The sequence below is a fragment of the Orbicella franksi genome, chromosome 14 (assembly GCF_964199315.1).
Source record: "Orbicella franksi chromosome 14, jaOrbFran1.1, whole genome shotgun sequence".
Classification (NCBI taxonomy): Eukaryota; Metazoa; Cnidaria; class Anthozoa; order Scleractinia; family Merulinidae; genus Orbicella; species Orbicella franksi.
The window spans coordinates 868,502-885,519 of NC_138158.1; the positions used below are offsets into that span (position 1 = coordinate 868,502).

The 17,018-nt window shown below is 39.1% G+C and overlaps 1 protein-coding gene across 1 annotated transcript; it reads left to right on the plus strand.

Moving 5' to 3' along the window:
* Positions 1 to 574: 574 nt before the first annotated feature.
* Positions 575 to 15,587, plus strand: LOC145468688 (uncharacterized; the record flags this gene model as incomplete). The annotated part of the gene is made up of 17 exons (XM_081452394.1): positions 575 to 860; positions 997 to 1,380; positions 1,791 to 2,144; positions 2,972 to 3,277; positions 3,981 to 4,974; positions 5,746 to 5,815; positions 7,442 to 7,457; positions 8,545 to 8,655; positions 9,789 to 10,031; positions 10,766 to 11,158; positions 11,489 to 11,839; positions 12,191 to 12,364; positions 12,784 to 12,871; positions 13,340 to 13,390; positions 14,638 to 14,685; positions 15,002 to 15,178; positions 15,320 to 15,587. Coding segments are annotated over 17 exons (4,266 nt in total), but the record flags the coding sequence as incomplete, so codon positions are not given.
* Between the last annotated feature and the right edge of the window lie 1,431 nt (positions 15,588 to 17,018).

The following is a 17,018-nucleotide window of genomic DNA, read 5'->3' on the forward strand; positions in this document are numbered from 1 at the left end:
TTTACACTGACCGATACGTTGAAACCTTTTTTACCACAACCAAATGTTTACTTAGCTGTTTGTAAAAATGTTCGTGATAAATTCCTAGGTAGTTGCGTGCTTAGGGACAGACCTGAGCGCTGGAAGTGCTGAATCCACCTTACTCTAGGAACACTTGACAGAACTAATCGCAATCACTTTGATTTTTGAAATCTGAAGGGTAACAAAATTTACAGTTCTAGCCTAACCGGTACGTTTAACACCTGAATAACCCATCACCCATTTAGCAGCTTTCCTAGAAAAAGCGCATCCTTTTCTCCGATTCTTCTAGGAAAGATCAAAGTGTCTCCGCTCGCAAACTAGCTGACGGCACAGTGTTATGATTGCCTCGGAATTGTATGCTTGACAAAACTAATGTCTCCTATTTTTTGCGTGAGTGTCAGTTTACGTTTTGTAGTTTAAGGCTTCAAAATTGTGAGCAGTGTATTTTTTACAATCAGCTAGGGAAAGTTTTCGAGGTGTTTCTTGTCAAATTTAGAAAAGGTGAAAGCGGAAAGCTTCTAAAACACTCCTGCCACTTTGCAAATGTTAATTGTTTTTCTACTGCAATCTTCTTTGTTTGTGGGATTGCTTTACAGAGTCTGTTCGTTGGCCAGCTGGATTATACGGGATACCTAAACCTGCATCTGGGTGTCCCCGGTCAGATGGCTTTGTATGGAAAGAAGGGTGGAGATCGCAGTCCACTCATGGTAGACCATCAAATAGCACTAAATCAACGGAATTTCACCTTGATGGGATAGTAGATGACACGAAAGTCAAAAGATCGTTTTGTATTAAAGAAAATATAGCCGACGACGGAAGCAGACCTGCGTGGCCACAAGGTTAGTCTTGTAAAATATTTCGTTCATTTAATTTCCAGGTTCAATTTGTTGTTTCCGATCTTATTCACTTTTCTCCACCAAGATAGTCATAACTCGCATTACCTTTGATCGTCACTATTATCTATACTCTTTGCAGGAAAATATTGTATTTATAGGAAAAGGTACCAGTGCCCTGCAGGTTTCACATCAGGTGATGTCTTCTGGGATGATGAAGACACTTGGAACTCGAATAGACTCGGCGGAACACTTCCAGATGGCACCTATAACACGAACACATGGATCTATTTTTGCTGTAAAACAGATGGAGATAAAGATAATCCTATCCTTCTCCCTTCTAAATCTCCATTTTTTCTGTTGGCTTACAAGTCAGCGAAATGCCAGATGGTCAAGTGGGCAGTAGCTACTTTGGAGTGGATATATTTTGACACTGAAGACTGGAACAACCAAGACCAAGCCGATGGGGCATACCCTCATGATGCTGGGAAATCACCACCTACTGTGTATTACTGTTATTACCGCGGTGAGAAAAACACAAGTTTGCTCAAATTTCGCCTTTACCTATGTGTGTAGCCACATTAAGTCTTAACTGTGTCGAGAAAATGATGTCGACTCGGCCTTGTCCCGAGCGTGTTCTGCAAACTTTTTGAGTGAAAACCGCTAACTCAAAGAAATGATGGATCGACGGAGTGTTAACGCGTTAAAAGAAAGATTGTTGGAATTCATATACTTAAAGAAAAAATGCAGTGCATCGATGATAAATTACGACTTTCGATGGCGCACCAATCGTACTTTTTGCACAACGCCTGAGCACTCTTACAAATAAAATGATTTGCTTTAGGTTTTTGTTTCTCATTAGGCATGACATGGTAATTGAAAGATCGCTCCCCATCAGATGATATTGTCCGTACATATTTTCTCTTTCGTTCCCAGGCTGTAACGAAACTCTAACTGAAGTCCATGGCACTTTCCAGTCACCGAACTATCCTGGAAAATACCCGAATGGGCAGTACTGCTCCTGGAGGATCATGGTCAATGTAACTCCACACATTCACTTAACCTTCACGAACTTTAGCTTACAAAACGAGAATAACACTGACGCGTTATACGTGTATGATGGAGAGAACGCGACAGGGAAGGTATTAGGAGTGTATCATGGAAGTAATCCTCCCCCGTGGGGAGGAATATACTCCACGACAAACCACATGTTTGTAATATTTAAATCAGGCAACCAGACGGAATCTTACACTGGCTTCAACGCTTCTTACTATGGTGTTAACAAGTCAGGTAAGTGGTCATAGGGCCGAATGCACCCTTGCTCGCAGTAACTCTGGGAACAAATGAATTTTTCTTCGTATTTTTCATTTTTTCTCAGTATGTATTGTGGGGCAACATTTGTTATGTCCTAAGAGGCATATATTTTTCGATTCTATTGGTTCTTCCTCATTGCTTGTCCTCGACGCTGTTAAGGCAGTGGGTATTACCCAACCTTCCTGGTTCCTAAAAGTTAACTTTTAGGTGTCCCCAACTAGTAGAGGGTTTCACCGGCTCTCGGCTATTTAAGCCCGGACAGTTAACGTTAATCAAGTTGTTGTCGTTGTTGTTAAGTAGCTAACTGATCCAATCTATTGCAAAATTCTTACTGTAATTATTACCATAAATCATATTAGTTAACCACAGTTCTTTACTTCTTGGCTATTTATATTTCTAGTTGCTGTATCAGCGAACTCAACTTATGTTAAAACTAAGTGACGTTTGTTTGTAGCGTTTGTTAGGTGGTAACATTAATACAGTAAATTATCATTTTAAATAAAAGGAAATCATTGTGAACCGTGATGGTTGATTTGGATATCTGATTTTAACTCCTACAGGTTTTTCTCCATTTTCTGCTTGGGTTTCTTTTTTTACTCCAACGATATATCAAGCACTCGAGACAGTGCTTCATCACATTTCCAACTGAAATTCAACAACTGAACATGAATTTTGTCAATATACTCTGCTGTGTATAACTCTTAATTTTTTTTTTTGGGCGGGGGGGGGGGGGTTTCAATGGTTTTTTTTATCAGTGTTTAGAAATGTGTTTAAACGTTCTGATATCATGATTTTCCCCTCAGAATTAGATTCCAAGGTCACCAGTACGAGTACACAAACCACCAAAGTGAAGTCACCATCTCCTGTCACTCATAGAACATCATACATGTATACTCTGCAAGAAACAACATCCAATAGACAGCCGCGGACATCATCAAGGCCTTCAACAACTGAAGGGCCGTCAAAGGATGGTGGGAAACACGAAGAGAAAGAACAAACTCAGAAAACAGGTAATTACACACAAATCCTGTATACAGTTATCTCAATTGTAATTGGTGACCTAAAAGCTTTCATTAGTTATTTAGTTTCTCTTCAGTTTGGTGAACTGTGTGAAACTACTGAATAGAGTTTGTAAAAGACATAGCCGTAAAGATTTTAGCCTTGGATTATTTTTGTTGATGTTGTGGGCCTAGTACCCTTTGACGTTTCTAGTGTTTAGATTGTCTTTATGAAATTATACACCTTTCATCCCAACATCAAGTGAAAAATAGATGAAACGTGCATCAAGGCAACACTGGCATTTATGTGTTGAGGCATCGCACATATCTTCAAAATCTCTAAAGTTTGAGGAATATAATAGGCGAGTTCATACTACGTACGTAAGTAGGCCTTAAGTACGCCCAAGGTCTACTTGGAATGTGAACGGGGTTTATTTTAGTTCAAGTACCTTACTTTGTAACCTTAGAAACGGCGTACTTTCAAAGGAGCCGAAGTGCGCTCTTAAGTCTAGTTTTGCTGTTCTCGAATGCGTTCTTAGGCACTATCAAAACACGCGAAAGCGATAACACGTCAATCAACTAAACGGCGGGAAAAGCTAGTGCACGCAAACCTTGGCGAAGCAAAAAGCATGGATTACAACGCAAGCCGGCCTCGCTTCTTCGCTCAGCAACAATACCGATTAGAGGACGACGATTCCGTGGACTTAAGCCTCATGTAAGTGCAGTTTCATTTATTTATTAAACCAGTTAAAGACTTTTGAACAAATGTTCTGTTTTACTCTTAATAAAATCTTAATAGCCATGTTTTCATAAGCATGCTTTCTGTTCGATAGCAACAACTTAAACCAAAGATTTGCCGGAGCAGTACCCGTAACGATTAACCAGCCACAAACGCCTTTCCGCAGTGGACAACTCTTTCATTTCCCACCACACAGCCACACCTTTTACCGTCCTGCTGCATTTCAACCGAGCGACAGTCCACCACAAAGCAACGACAGCTCCCTAGTATCGCGAACCCCATCACCAGGGCCTGAGACTTCATCCGCTAACTCAAGCCGGGTCAGTAAAACAAGTTCCGAAGGCAAAAAGAAGACCAAATTAAAGGCGTCTGACTGGACAGAAGACGAAACTCGTGAGATGCTGGCAGTATGGGGGCCACGGTACAGCAAGCTACGCAGTGCGTCCAACAAAGAAAGGATTAAGATATGGAATGAAATTTTTATCGCATACAAGGAAAGCTGTCCTGACAGCGAAAGAACTTTGCCGCAGGTAAAGAAACGCCAGCAAAATCTCGAGTACGAGTATAAGCTTTTAAAGCAACGCTCTCAGTCGACCGGCGAAGTGGGGTTTAAGAAAATCAAAGAGGGGTTTCCATACTTCGACTTTTTCGACGACGTGATGGGTCATCGCGATAGCGTTGACCCATCCAAAATGGCACTCGAAGGCTCTTCCACGTTTGCCTTCGAAGAAGGCAGCAGCACATCACTCTCTCCACAAGGAAGCGTGGCCGACACAGAAAACATGGAAAATGAATTCGAAACTGCGACGCCCAATGAAGGAGTGAAACGAAAGGCAACTGATAAGCCAGCGAAATCTGGCAGCAAAGGAAAGAAGACACGTGATGAGCAAACAGCGACGTCTGAGTGGCAGACAAGTTTTCTACAACTTATGGAACGAAGCATAGAGCAAGATAACATACGATTTGAACGTTCCACAGAAATGCTTCGGGAATCACAGAGGAATCAGTTGGAACAAACAAATGCAATTCTCGCAGGGTTTAAGGACATTTTCAAAGATTTGGTGTCAAAGTAAATCAGTGCACATATTTGATGTTCTAAAAAGGAGACAGTTGTATTAATTCTAATTATATATATATTTGTTACTGTTCTGCTGTTTTGTTGTTGCCTGTATCGGCAAGTTTATATGTTTATATGACATTTTGGTGCTACACATAGCATTCGTTAACAAATAAAACCTGCAGTTGGAAAATGTACTGTTACAAGTTATCCCGCACAAAGTCTTTTAAAGCATCTCTCACATCGTTGCCAGTTTCAAATAGAAGTCTGCCTTCATCTTCATCGTCTGAGTCATCATCGGAGTCGCAGCCATCATCATATAGATCACCTCTCTCAATGCAAATGTTATGCAAAACACATGACGCAACAACAGTTTTCGTAAGGGTTGTCGTTTTCTGCTCAATTTTTTTCATAACAATTCGCCACCGTGATTTTAACATGCCAAATGCACGCTCGACTACGCATCGTAGGGCACTGAATTTTTTGTTGAATTTTTTTTGTTGAGGAGTTAAGTGCCCCCTGTCTGAGTAAGGTTTCATGAGCCAGCTGGTAAGGGGATATGCACTGTCTCCAGCGAGAAGAGGGCCGATTTCTACTCCATTTATATTCCTCGTCGGGCCAGCAAGAATTTGCTCATTTTGTGCCAAATCGTATAGTCCACTTAGTCTAAGGACGCGAGCATCGTGTATGCTGCCTGGATAACCAACGGTAGCATGGATGAATTTCAGGTTAGAATCAACTATAGCTTGAAGGTTCACACTATAATGCTGCTTACGATTATAGTAATCCTCGTGATTTCGTGGTGGAGCATTTATCTCTATGTGGCAACCATCTATGGCTCCGACAATTTGAGGTATGCCATACATCTCTTCGAACTCGTCAACCTTTTCTGTAATTTCCTGCCTTGTCAAGGGAAATTTTATGAATTGATCCTTCCTACGAAGAAGAGCGCGCTCGAATTCACTACAAATGCATTTCGCTGTTGACTTTCCGTATCCAAATTGTAACCCACAGCTTCTATAACTGTTGCCGGTTGCAAGTCGCCATAATGCTAAACCAACTCTTTCTTCTACACTAATTGGCACTCGCATCCGCGTGTGTTGTTTTTGTATATCTGCTCTTATTACGTCACATAGGTATTCAAATGTTGCGTGAGTGATACGAAAATGTTCCTTCCAAAGAAAATGCAGTGCTGGATTAGCTATAAGAAGGCGAAACCAGTTCTGTGGTCTAGGCCAAACCCAAGCTCTTCTTTTCAGTTGTGGTCTTTGTTGTTGTGAGTGCCCTGCCATATAAATAAGCAACATCCGACGGTTTCGCCGGCTAATTCTAAAGGCTTCCTCCATTAAAGCGAAGCAATACATTTGTTGAAGCATGAAAGACCGCTGTCGCAAAAGTAGGAAAGCAAAAATCAAAATAAGGGACGCTATTCGAACGTTTCGAGGTCGCGGCATAATGAAGCTTTGAGTGTCTTGACTACATTTGCTTTGGCGGGTTTTACCGCGTAGTTTGATTGACAAGCGATTCCGCAAGTAGCATACTTTGCAATTTAGTATGAACGCTTATCTTTAAAAGTTAGCACCGCCAGTCTCAAGTTCACTTGAGTTTTTATCGTACTTAAGGCCTACTTGGGCCCTAGTATGAACTTACCTAATGTGTAAAACATCTTTGATCAATCCGAACTAGGAAACGAAACCAATTTAGAATTTTTCCCTTGAGAATAGAATTAGGTGCTATGTTTTGAACGGAAATGTATTTCTAACAGCTTTAAGGAACAAAGAGACTAAGATCAACAAAGACGCTATATATGGACCAGTGATAGGAGTTCTAGCCTTGCTCTTAACAGCTTCTATAATTAACTCAGTCGTCAAGAGCCACAAACGTAAGTGTTGAAAATTGCACTATTACGAGATTCTGACCGTTACTCTTTAAAGTGAACTTTCTGTCAGCGATAGTCGACTTGGCTACGCTTCTTTGACAATTTTATGTAATTAATTCCCTCATAGAAAACACGTACACGGAGTCTAACCGCTTTGAGAAATTTAAAAATTATTGCAAGGAAACCCTTTAACGATAACCATTTGAAATGACTTGTTCTATGTCATTTCAAATGGTTATCGAAAAATAGTACCGACAGATGTGAAATGCAAACATTATAAGGCCTTTATTGTTCCTTATTTTAGATATTGCTCAGTAATTTGGCACTTTTGCGGGGCTCAAAATGGACATAAATTAGAGAATCTTAACAAAAATTGAAAAAGGTAAAAAAGTGTTAAAAAAGGTGATGCATGTGAGTACTGTCCTATGCTGTTCTCTCATAGAAAACTCGTTCGCAAAGTCTAACTCCTTTCGACAATTTTAAAATATTGCAAGCAATCCCTTTTACGATAGCCATTTGAAATGACTTGTTCTATGCGAGTTGGCATAATTTAAATAAGAACACGGACGTTAACTGTTTCTATTTGTTCGAATTTTATAGGTCGCAGAGTTGACCGGTAAGTTAATTTACTATAACTTGATTCTGCTGATGATAAACTGGAGGTAAAACACCAGCCAAGAGTTGCTAAAACACAGAAAAATACAACATGAGAAGATTAGTGCCGCAGGTCTTTTACGATAAACGTTTTCTCATGAAATAATACTGTTCTTAACTTGTACAAAACTAATCAGGGTCACATTAGTAATTACAAATTTTTGTCTTTCATTTCATTTCATTTTTTTAGAATGGAAGAAAAACCCGTGGGCTCTCATTTTGTGAGTAAGAAATCATTAAAACCTCCTCTTATAATGTCCACCCACTGGGTTAGGCAAGGCGTACTTGAAAGAGCTGCAGTTGGTTAACAAACGAAAAGGAGAATGCTTATGTCCATACTATGCTCGTTAATGTTAATGTCCATGCTATCTTCGCCCAGTGGTGCGACAAGTAGCGTTGATGTAATAATAATCTTTAGAAATCTATGTTAAACTTACGCTTGTTAGGAAATCTAATTTGAGTTTCAGTATTTCCTCTCGTAAAACCCGGCTATTCTTACAATTTAGTCAAGAAATCGGATGTTATGGACTACATAAGACCATTTGACAAGTACCTGAAAGTATAACGAATATCGAATGTTGTGGTCCTTAAAACCACGCCATCTGTGAGCAGATGATGTAGGTAAAAATTCATCACTGGTTTTCACTATATTCCTTAGTTTCACATTGATCAGTCAGCTGATCGGATGAGACATAACGTAGCCTCCTGTTTCTCTTCAGTTTGGTGAGCGGGTGAAACAACTGAATAGAGTTTGGAAAAGACCTAGCCGTAAAGATTTTGGACTTGGATAATTTTTGTTGATGTTGTGGGCCTAATAGAAGATGATATAGGTAGAAATGCATCACGGATTTTCACTCGGATGGCACATAACGTAGCTTCCTGTGTAGACATTCATTAGGCTCGTCGCGCACTTCCCTTCAACTCCTCCCTCCCTCCCCACGTAGAAGAAGGAGTGCGTGACAAGCCAAATTAACACACATACCAACTTGCGTCATACAAATCAAGGCAGTCGTCCCGTTTCAGCTTGCTATGAGTAGCGTTATAGTCAGACTTCTTTTCAATACATGTATTGAGATATTGTCCCGATTTCAGCACTTTTGAGATGTTATGGTGGCGAGCCTTAATTCTGACAACTTTTGCCCGAAGCTTACGTACTTCAGGTAAGATTTAAAGGAAGCTAGAGCTTTATAGGTGATATCGACTTTGAAAAGCACGCGAGGGAGATATCGCCGAGTGGTGTAACCAAGCTTATTCCGTGACGACGAAGATCCCGACTAAGTCCCAATTCGGAACAAAGAATGATTGTTGCTGAGTCCTACAATGGTGATTTATTCTAACAGCTAAAATAATTCGGCAAAAATTTCGATTAGGCTGATAGATACAATTCGTGTAATTGGGTAATTTGACTCTTGAAAGAGTACTGTCAATTCTCCGTGAATTAATTATAAGAAATATTTAATATAAAGCTTTTGTGTGGTATCATGCAAACTGTTCGTCGAACATTTTGAATGGATATCTCAAATGATTAAAGAGTTTGATGTGTTTTTTTTTATACTCTACATCCATGGAATCCTAATCATTATAAAAGTGAAATATATAATTATTAGTCAGCATCATGGAAGCTGAAAAGCTAGACTTAACATTATTACCTAGAATAGAATAATACTTAGAACTTAGCTCTTATTAACCGAGCTAAGTCGGTCTGTATGGGAGAATCTTGACCGAGGTCGTGAGTACAAGAAGAAAACTTCAAGTCGTTCAATGTAACTGGTTTGCTGACATTTTGCTTGCAAACGGAAATGAGCTCAACTTAAACTTGCCGAAATTTGCTCGTCCTCTTTACTTTTGTTTTTTGTTGTCATCGGGCTTTTTGGCACTTCCATAAATGATTGAGAAGAAAATAAAAGAAAACGGTGAACATTTTTGTATTTTAGTTTGCTACTTTTTCAACGCAAAATGAAACCGGTCTAGATGCTGGTCTAGATAGGAAAATCTAGACCGCGCTCAATATCGATTTCAGCCAATCAAATTCGTGAATTCGGTAGTTCCCAGTCCTTGTGAGACATAGCCATATAATAAAGAATAATATTATTAGTTGTCATTACTATAGTTCTCATTTATACACGTTCGTATTTTGAACGAGTTCTTAGCTCCTCGACGAAACGTGTGGAAATAAATGATTGATTGATTGATTGACTGATTGATTGATTGATTGACTTAGTTCTATGCTGGATATCAATCCTAAATTAACGTTTCTCCACAAAATTGAATAACTTTGTTCAATTTTTTAAAGCCTCAGTTCGTTGGCCGGCCGAAACATACGGGATACCCAAACCTGCTTCTGGCTGTCCTTTGTCAGATGGCTTTCAGTGGGAGGAGGGATGGAGGCTTCAGGACACAGAAGATCTTTTTTCAAACAACGGAAAATCAGCGGAATTTCACCTCGACGGAGACGTAGGTAGCCGGAAAATTAAAAGATCGTTCTGTATTAAGACATCTACGGCTGATGATGATAACCGACCCGACTGGCCACGAGGTTAGTATCGAAAAGATCACGAATTAATAACACCGAAAAGCATTTCCAGGTTAATTTGTAATAGGCTGATTTAGTTGCACAAAAAAAGCAGTGAAAAAAAATGCCATGCTGAATCGACAAGAGGAAGAATCAAACATCAGGGAATAATGAATTATTAACTGAGTTGATTCCCCATTGGGTTTTTGGAAGTTTCAAGTTTCAAGCATTACCCCTTTTCTCCTTCTCTCTTTTTCTCCGAAGAAGGGGAACGGGAATTAATTAAACTTCAGCGACTGAAAAGTAACTAAGCTGTGTCAACCGTCCTATTTTGCAATGCAACCCGTGTGACTTGTTACTTCACTTTAATTAATAAGAGTTACAATAGTATCTTTATAATGTCAGTCTTAAATCTATGAGGCACAAAACCTTTAGGTCAGAAAATTGACTTAAGGATCTTGTCTTACGTCCGATGATGCAAGCAAGCGCGGTTGATCTACGCCTTAAAACCTCTATTTTCATTCCTTTGTGTTAATCTGCACCTCTTCCGTTCTTAGAACCGCTGGTTGTGTTCTTAATCTTTTATTTGTTTGGGTAATTATAAAAAAGGTATGTCGCAGGGCATGGATGCATGATAACGTTTATACGCATTGATATTAAACGTAGTCTCATAAATGTCCAAAAAAAAAAAAAAAATCGACCAAACAATTAAATATGATTGTTCTTCTAAAGAATCAAAATATCCTACTTTCCCGCAGGTCAGTACTGTATCTACATGTATCAAAAGGGACGGTGTCCGAAAGGTCTGATGTCAGGTTCTGTCTTCTGGGATGACGAAGACGACCTTATTTCCAATGCTAATGATAAAGATGGAACCCTTCCTGATGGCGAGTATAATAAGAACACACTGATTCGATTTTGTTGTGCAACAGGCGGAGATAGAAATGAACCTGTCCTCCTCCCCTCTAAATCTCCGTTTTTCCTACTGACCTATGCCTCAAAAAAATGCCAGATGGTGAAGTGGGCGGTAACTAGTGTGGAGTGGATTCATTATAACACAGAACACTGGAGTAACAATGATGAAGGAAAAGGGGCGTATCCTTACGACGCTGGGGAAACGCACCCCACAATTTACTACTGTTACTACCAAGGTGAGAAAACATCCATCTAACTATTGACGTATGTGTCGGTTTTGTTAAGTACCTTAACGAGTTATGACGGTTTTAGTGTTTACAATCCAAATAACAAGCAACGGTTTTTACTAAACTGAGTAGCATGAAAATCTCAACAAATTCAACCAACCTGAGAAGGTTGATCCCTGGCTTTGAACGAAGCCATGAGGAAGTGTTCTACTGCAAAACTGTAACACATATGTCAACCAGGCTGCAGTTAAAATTAATGGTTCAAGTAGAATACGAACTGATAATTGTTTGATACCAGGATAAATTTGATTCCGGTTAAATCATGGCAATCTTTTCTAGGATGTAATGAAACCTTAACCAAGGTGAATGGCACTTTCCAGTCCCCGAACTACCCAGGAAAATACCCGGATGGTCAGTACTGCTCCTGGAGGATCACAGTTAATGTGACGCAACGAGTTCACTTAATATTTTCAAGCTTTAATTTACAAAACGAAAGTAACACGGACGTGTTATACGTGTATGATGGAGAGATTGCGACAAGGGAAACGTTAGGAGTGTTTTACGGAAGTAATCCTCCCCCTAAAGAAGGAATCTACTCCTCCTCAAACCGGATGTTTGTTATATTCAAATCAGACAAGACTGACTCTTACACCGGCTTCAGCGCTTCTTACTACAGTGTTAAAAAATCAGGTAAAATTATTAACTTATACAGTATCATCGGTATTACATGTTGGGTTAACCCTTGACATTTAACGTTCATTGAGGATCTCCCCTGACTGTTTGTCTGTCCTGACAATTCATGGATGTGTTATTTTAAATGTACAGGTAAGCCTGTCCTTACGGACGCCATAATAAGGACACCTCTACATTATGGCCAGTCAACTTAAGAACTTAGTCTAAACGAAACCAGAATGACCCCAAATCATATAATCCCTACCTCTCTAAAATAGCCATCTCTATAATAAGGAGATTCAGATCTGCCCCTTTGGTTTCCGTTTATTAAGAGGTTCAACTGCGGTTACAATTTTTTCTCCAAACCAGCACCCAGTGTCACGACTACAAAAAGCCCGAATGTGACAGTATCGTCTCCCTTTACACGTGCAACATTGCGTACACTAGAAAAGACAACGTCTGCCAGAGAGCTGACATCAACAATAGACGAACCGTCAAGGAAAGGTGGATCAAAAGATGAAAGAAAGCAGCCACCAAGAAAAGGTGATGGACCAAAATGATATGTTTATAGAAACGTTTGTTGTGTTTAATAAAAATGCGTTTAGTCCCTCTTTTACAATTTGGCGATGAATATCCTGATGAAAATGATCTTTTTCAGATCATTTCGTTAAAAATCAACTAAGAACTTAACTAAATTTAGTCTGAATTGTAACAATTTTTAAATAATCACAAACAATAATTACGAAAAAACACCGCAGAGTAACAAGGTCTCGAAACTGGCTGTATTTTTTAAGTCGCCTAGCTAGCTGGCTCTAATGTAGTTTCGTACTGTTAACCCTTACGAGAAGTTACACCTTTCTCCGTATCGCTTAACACTGTTCGAAAAACTTTGGTCGCACGTTATCTTCACGATTTTAGATACTGATTGATAATTTTTTTTTTTTATAATCTTCCTCAAACAGGCTTCAGTGTGGTAACTGTGGTCGTTCCTGTAATGGTAGTTACTTTCCTAGTAGCTGGGTTTATAGCTGTATTCTTCTACTGCAGAAGGTAAAAGAGCATGACATGGAGAAATAGATCTATTATTTTTTGATACATTTAATTCACGAAAGTTACCCAAAAAAGATCAAATGCAAGTCAATAATTGACCCTTCAGCTGCCAATCCTGTGCAATCATGATTCGATTTCAATGAATATGACGCTTGAAGTTCCAAAGGTTCACGAAATCAGAAGTATAATGTATTTTTTTGCACTTCTGGTTTATACGAGTTATCCATAGTACAGTCCCTACATCCAGCAAGCAAGTTTGCGACTTCGCGTCATTCAGTTTTGCATTGGATTCTCTCCCGTATCTGGTTTGTCAGATAAAAAGAGATATTTAATCAGCATTCTAAGTTATGTCTGCTATGTTTGGCCTAAAAAAACAGCTTGAGGGACCCCTTGAAACTGCGCAGGAAGCTTTACGTTGTTTTTAAATGTATTTTTATCAACGGTTTCTTTTTCTTTATTTTCACGCAGAAAGAGGACGAAAAAAGATGCAAAGCCGAGTAAAATAATTTTTTCAGCGAGGTACTGATACGCTTAATTACATTTAAAAACATGACTTCCAGAGGTGGACAATTTCGAACGCTTGATGTAAAAAAATCAGACAAATCATTAAAACTGCATTTCTTTTATCAATAAAGATTAGCGAAAAAACTGAGCAACGACGTTTCGGTGTCATTCTGGCACCATTTTCAAGTTAAAAAATATTTGTGCGAAAAGTAAACTAATTTATACCAATGGCAGAGGTGCGAAATTGAATAAATTAAGATTAAGATAGCTATTCAATTTTCATGTTCATTTCAATGAGGTGTCAAACACTGGTAATGAGTTCAGTGTCTGTTCAAAGCCTAAACAAATACTTTTGCGCGAATGGAGTTTGACTGCGTGTTAAGGCTCGGTTTCTTCTTGCGAATCCACAACATTTCGTGGATCAAGCAATCGAACTTTCCATGACATTTCTTTAGGATCTTAAAGTTGTTAGCCAGGTCAGCAACTGTATCAACTCGGTGTTCATTTTGAAGGTGTTTTCCGATGGCGGTAAATCGGTGTTCCTCAATGCGCTTGTAAAGATGACGGCTAGTGTAACCGACGTATTCTGCATCACACAGATCACATATATAGTTATAAACAACGCACTGTTGATTGATCAAAGGTGGTTTTGGCTCTTGTACTTTGAGATCATCGCCAATTTTACGGCCTCTGAACACCGGCTGTAGTTTGTGATCAAGTTTATTACTCAAGTCCGAGAGATGTTTCTTTACTATGTCCGCTGATTTCTGGTCTTTAAAAGGCAGGACAATGCGGTAGATATTCTCTGTTGGAGGCGTCGATCTTGTGTCTGGTGACATCACTGAATTAACGAAACGGGTGATGGTGGAGTTCACAAGAGAATCTGAGTACTTATTCATGAACATTGAATAGCTATCTTAATCTTAATTTATTCAATTTCGCACCTCTACCATTGGTATAAATTAGTTTACTTTTCGCACAAATATTTTTTAACTTGAAAATGGTGCCAGGATGACACCGAAACGTCGTTGCTCAGTTTTTTCGCTAATCTTTATTGTTAACCGTATTTCCAAATTTAATCTTATAAGAATTTCTTTTATCAATGAAACAAAATAAAATAAAATGAACTTAAAATAAACATATTTAGTTTGTACCAAATCAAAAGCAGTTGCTTATTTAGAACGCTTATTCAACTGTATTCATCATCTTCTCTTTTGCGCCATCGATGTCTTCGACATCTATTTGTTTGCTTTTAATTCCAGGTCAAAAGACGAATCACCCATTTCAGCTGAAAATCTGTATTATGACCGGTAAGAATTACGAGTGCTAATCAAATCCGCCACCGCCTAAAATATTATTCTGTTAATTTAAAAGATGTTTTGATCGTGTTGTATCGTTAACCTTCCCAACAGGTTCTGGCTTAATGTTCATTACTCCTTCCGATGTTGGAGACAGATCATGTCCAGTCAAACATGATTGGAGCCAAATGTTTTGTTAAAAAAAATTGGCGAGTACTGCGTTACATACTGGTCCTCTTCATTTAAGTATGTCAGGATCGTCAAAATACTGTATGCAGTGATACTACGCAACGTAAATTAATAGGTTACTCGCTTATGTATTTTACAGTGACTTGGTTATCGCTAACGCAAACGACCCGAGTTTTCCAGAAGAAAATCTTTTGTACACTGAGGTTCATGAAGCAGAGAAGGAAAGAGTTGGACCTTACATGGAACAAAAGGATGAAAACCCATTGTACGAGGCTGCCACCGCTGATGATGCAGGTTCAAACCCCATTTATGACAGGTTTGTCCTCTTGCCATAAACTGTTATTTTCTATCACTTAAGGGTTATTTGAAATGCACCTGTCAAAAGTAACAGCGCGACTTACACAGCGCTACTGCACGGTACCGTGTGTTAAATTACACTTCTTTGCTTATTTCACAGTGACTTAGTTATCGCGAACACAAACAAGCCGAGTTTTTCAGAAGGAAACGACCTGTACACTGAAGTTCAAGACACGGAGGACCAAAATAAGGAGAAACCTTACCTAGAACAAGAGAATGAAAATCCATTGTACGGTGCTGCTGATGTTGGTGATGCTGTAGTTAACCCCATTTATGACAGGTATATTTCCTTACATACAAAAAGTTGGAACAAAAATTAATTTCAACGGTTCGTTCAATAACTAAGGGTTCTTTTAGTTCCTAACCGAGAGTACTGTTGCTAAGAAATCTTCTACTAATCGAGTTAATGTTGTTGAAACCTCGCGTGCCCTAAAATTGGCTGACTGGGATTACTACTGGCTAGACTCGACCAATCACCCTAGTAAGGAGCGAACAAGCTAGTTCAGTAACATATAGATATCTTTTTCGTTGCAGCTCCACCTAAAGGAACGATGCCGAAGGCAAATCAAGGAAGAAATATATTCTTTCTCGTACATCTCCTACCGTTAGAGTTATAGTATTCAAAATGTGTCATTTTAATGTAAAACTTAAAAAAGGACATAGGCTGAGAAAATTCAAGTCACAAGCCTTGAAAAGCAATGTAGGGTAATGGCAGACCCCAAAATAGTTCGATGACATTGAAAGGATTGCTTTGCCTGGCGTTATGACTTTTGTCTTGGTAGCCTGTTAGATGGTGATTGATTTTTGCAACAGTATAGAAAAATTTTCGCTTCATGGCCAATTGGAATGCGGAGATTTCCACTGCAGATCAATTCGCGCTACACGAATATAGCATTTCATATGAAATATCATATGACGATGACAATGATGATGATGATGATGATGATGATGATGAAACTTTATTGAGTGTCAAGATCTTATAGGTTGGGTTAGCAATTCCATACTAATGTGGGGGTACCAGTTAATACTAGTGATTGAAAAAGTATAAAAAGGACATAGCTAGAACTATGATTCAAGGCACATGTTGGCAGTTCAGGCTTGACCATGATTCAAATCCACGGCCTCTGCGATACCGATACAGTGTCTGACAACACTGATCTGGTACACAAAACTTCCTTCTCCCAATAAAACATTTCCCATATCTCTATCCCTCTTTGACTAGAACTCACTTGATTTCTTGGTACTAATTAATGTTCTACACATGACGCCGATTATTGTTATCCAAGTTCCGCCTCACTTATAAGCATGTGCTCTTAATCCCTGACCAAAAGGATCGGGCCGTCAGCGTGCGAACATGCAATGCGTCAGATCGAATTCTCCCGACACTTTACCGCCCTAATAATGCCAAGATACACTATTTCTTGTACGAATGTCTAATTGTTTTTTTGGCCGCTTGTTCCTCAAACCGGTTGTAAGATGTTCGTAATCGTCTTATGTTTTAGTACTTTTGTTTTAACTCTCAATGACCTGTCCTAAGTGAAAAATTACAGTCAACGATATAACCAAGGATGACATTAAATACTGGTTACTGGAATGTATAGAGTGTAGATTTTTACATTTGGCAAGAGTTCATACTGTTCTTTCAAAACGTTGTCGAAACAAAGTCCTCTAGCGAGCCTTGGAATGTCCTTGGTAGGTTCTCAAAGGGATAGGCCTCGCGCTCTTAAAAAAAAAAGCCACAAATAAGGAGTCAATCGTTTCTTGTCATTTGCATGCTGTCAACTACAACGTAGGTTACG